Genomic DNA, 3125 nt, shown 5'->3' on the forward strand with positions numbered 1-3125 from the left:
AGCAGAGGGAACAACTGGAAATTCAACAGTTCTAGGGGAATTTCAAGTGGTCGAGCAGACCCCACAAGTGTGTGTGGGGAAAACTTTGGACAGACGGCACTTTTCTTAGCAAATTTCTGAGGCACCAAGATGTCCTTCCCCAGGGGCGGGGACTGTGATCTGGTGTCTCGGGCCGCAGTAGGTGCGCCAGCATGAGGGGATAACACCCAGGAAGCAGGTGCGACCCAGCACACACTGAAACTGGCAAAACTACAACTGCCTTCAGTGGGATCGGGTTCCGAGCCGGTGCCCTCTTCTCACGCCTGAACGCCGGCTCTTCGCCCGTGAGCTGCAGGCAGTGCCTCCGTAGCAGGCAATTTACCTGTAAGAGGTTTCTTTCCCTTTCTTCCCCTTGTCTTGCCGCCGAGAAAACTTTTGGATGCTTCTGTCATTTTGGGGAGAGGGAGCGAAAACTTATGCTACGAGCACACGTTTCTTAACCAATGTGAAAGGCGAGTATTTTAAATAGCAGCACCAGCAGAAGCAAATGGATGGATTGGCTTTAATGAGCATTGGTGTACAGCAGGGCAGACAGTGTACGGCAGCAATCACACACAAACCAGCCGGGAATCATTAGCCCATCACGTCGCTCTCTGACTTGTGATATCCGACTTCTGATCCCTCTGCACAGACTTCTCGTCTGTCGGAAGGTTGTTTTCAGTAAAGTGCTTTTCCCGAATAACTTTTTAACCATTTTTCTGTTGTTTTCCCCCACTTTCCCCCACCTCTTTCACTCCCCGCCCTCCCCCTTCCCCCGCAGGTTTTTGTGTTCACATTTACGTGGAAGAAACGCCAAGCAACACATTCAAAATAGTGGTGTCTGTGAGCGGTGAAAGGTGATGTGAAAAGCACAATCTACGAATCTCCGGGCTCGTCTTATTTTAATGAGAAACTAGGGAATTCGGACACATACACAGTTTGAGAGGCCAGGTCATACTTCAGTCCCTCCTAAGGTACTATAGGATGGATTATAAAAGTGTGAAGGGGAAACGCAAGTGATCGTTAGTAGAGAAACCCTTCGCCGTCAATGCCGTTGTCACTTAAATTCCCACTACTTAATCGAGCTGTTTAACGAGTACTCTCCTTACACGTCCTGGGGCCCCGGAGCTCGCCAGAGTCTAAGGTAACCCCTTTGCCCACCTCTTTCGTAGCAAGATCTACAGGGCGGTGGAGCAGAGGTTTCCTGTCTCTCGCGGAAGAGGGAGACTTCAGCAGAGGTTTTATCCTTCTGCTCTCCCCAGTCGCCGGCCGACTGCAGCACCTCTCCCCTCGAGCTCGGGTTTCGTGGGGCCTCCGGGGTGACTGCCCCGGGATAGGGGCTCGGCGGGGAGCCCAGGCTGCATGGCCACCCCGGGCCTCAGGCCGGCGGGGTGGCAGGGAGAGCTTCGCTCTCGGCCCTTTCCTCCAAGCCAGCCCCTTTGGCCTCGGCTGTGATTTTTCACATCGCCTCTCCGCCACTAATGACATTTAACGACGATAAAAGATCTTACCTGCGACCTGGCTCTCAAACAATCTGATCGTACACGATATAGACACAGACACCAGCAGGGGTATAGTCAAGAGATCGATGGGGTTTCTGCACGCATGCCCTGAATCTCCCTGTCCTCTCTCCGGGAGCCTGGGGACCTCTCTCCCCCCGACCCCCTGCTCTTTAGGAGTGCACCAGGACGGAGTGGAGGGAGCTCTTGCCCTCGGGGTTGTTGCTCGCGGTCTGTTCCAGCAGCGATGCAGCAGCCGGGGAAGCGGCGGGGCAGATCTGCGAGGCGGCGACCGTGAGAGCAGGGATGGCCGAGGCAGCGGGCAACGCCGGCGCCGGTTTGATGGGCACCGGGACGGCGGGCATGGTCTGTGCCGGCGGGTGGCAGAGCGCCTTCACGGGCATGCCGAAGGGTCCGTAGTCGGGGGACACGGGTACACCGGCCACGGAGTCCATCACCCCCACGTGCGGCCACACGGAGCTCACCACGCTGCTGAGCTGGCTGGGCACCGGGTAGCCCAGGTGGTGCATCACCGAGGCCAGCGGCAGCCCGCCGGCTTGCAGCACACCCTTGTAATCTCTGCCGATGATGTTTTCGATGGCGAAGGGATGCTTGAAGCCCGAGGGCTGGCTACTCCCATAGGGCGAGAACTGCGGCAGTCTTCCCACCGCGGCAGCGGCCGCGGCCGCAGCCACGGCCGCGTCGGAGCCCGCCAGCCCCGGCACTTTGCCCGGGGGAGGCGGCGGCGGTGGGTGCGGATGGAAGTAGTGCGCCATGTGCGAGGTGGGCACCGGGGGCTTGCCGGGACCGCCGCCGCCCGCCCCGCCGCCCGCCCCGCCGCCGCCGCCGGGCAGGTGATGCTCGGGGCGCAGGACCTTGAAGCGCTTGCGGCGGCGGAGGAAGCTGCCGTTCTCAAACATGTCCCCGCAGTCCGGGTGCAACGCCCAAAAGCTGCCTTTGCCCGGCTGGTCGGGTCTCCGCGGGACCTTGATGAAGCAATCATTGAAGGAGAGGTTGTGGCGGAGGGAGTTCTGCCAACGCTGGGTGTGCTCCCGGTAGTAAGGGAAGCGCTCCATAATGAACTTGTAGATGTCGCTCAGGGGCAGCATCTTCTCGGCTGAGTGCTGGATGGCCATGGCCGTCAGGGAGATGTAAGAGTAGGGTGGCTTCTGGTCGCTGTACGAACTCTTCCCCGGCCTGGGCATCGCCGCCCCGCCACAGCACTCCCGCGGCCGCACGATCCCGCCGCTCCGGGTTGGGCACCGCTCACTGCCGCGCACGGCGGACTTGGGATCCGGGGACTTCACTGCCCTGCCCCGCTGCCACCTCTACATCCTGGGCGCCGCCGGCCCGGGCCACACGCGACAGCGACCGCCCCGTGGCCGGCCAGCGAGCTCGGTGCACCGCTCCCTCCGGCAGCCTCTCCCCTTGGGACGCTTGCCTCGCCGCCCCTCAGCTTGCGGGAGAGACAGATGCCGCCCAGGCCGTGGGGTCTCGGGGACTACGTGCCAGAGGGGGGTCCCGGCCCCCGCTGGCGTCCCGCTTTTCTCCTGGAGGCGTCTGAGTCTCCCGGGCTTCCCCCCTGCCGCCTGGCACACTCGGCTGGAG

General features: G+C 61.1%; 1 protein-coding gene across 1 annotated transcript; it reads right to left on the minus strand.

The window, feature by feature from the left end:
• Positions 1-1656: 1656 nt before the first annotated feature.
• FOXB2 (forkhead box B2) lies at positions 1657-2722 on the minus strand. Its single transcript, XM_042033679.1, has one exon. It carries the CDS (start codon positions 2720-2722, stop codon positions 1691-1693), a length of 1032 nt encoding a protein of 343 aa, XP_041889613.1. The 3' UTR covers positions 1657-1690.
• Between the last annotated feature and the right edge of the window lie 403 nt (positions 2723-3125).

This window comes from Corvus kubaryi, unplaced genomic scaffold (genome assembly GCF_017639235.1).
Source record: "Corvus kubaryi isolate FWS band 111438036 unplaced genomic scaffold, C.kubaryi_AGA036_p1.0 37357, whole genome shotgun sequence".
Taxonomy (NCBI): Eukaryota; Metazoa; Chordata; class Aves; order Passeriformes; family Corvidae; genus Corvus; species Corvus kubaryi.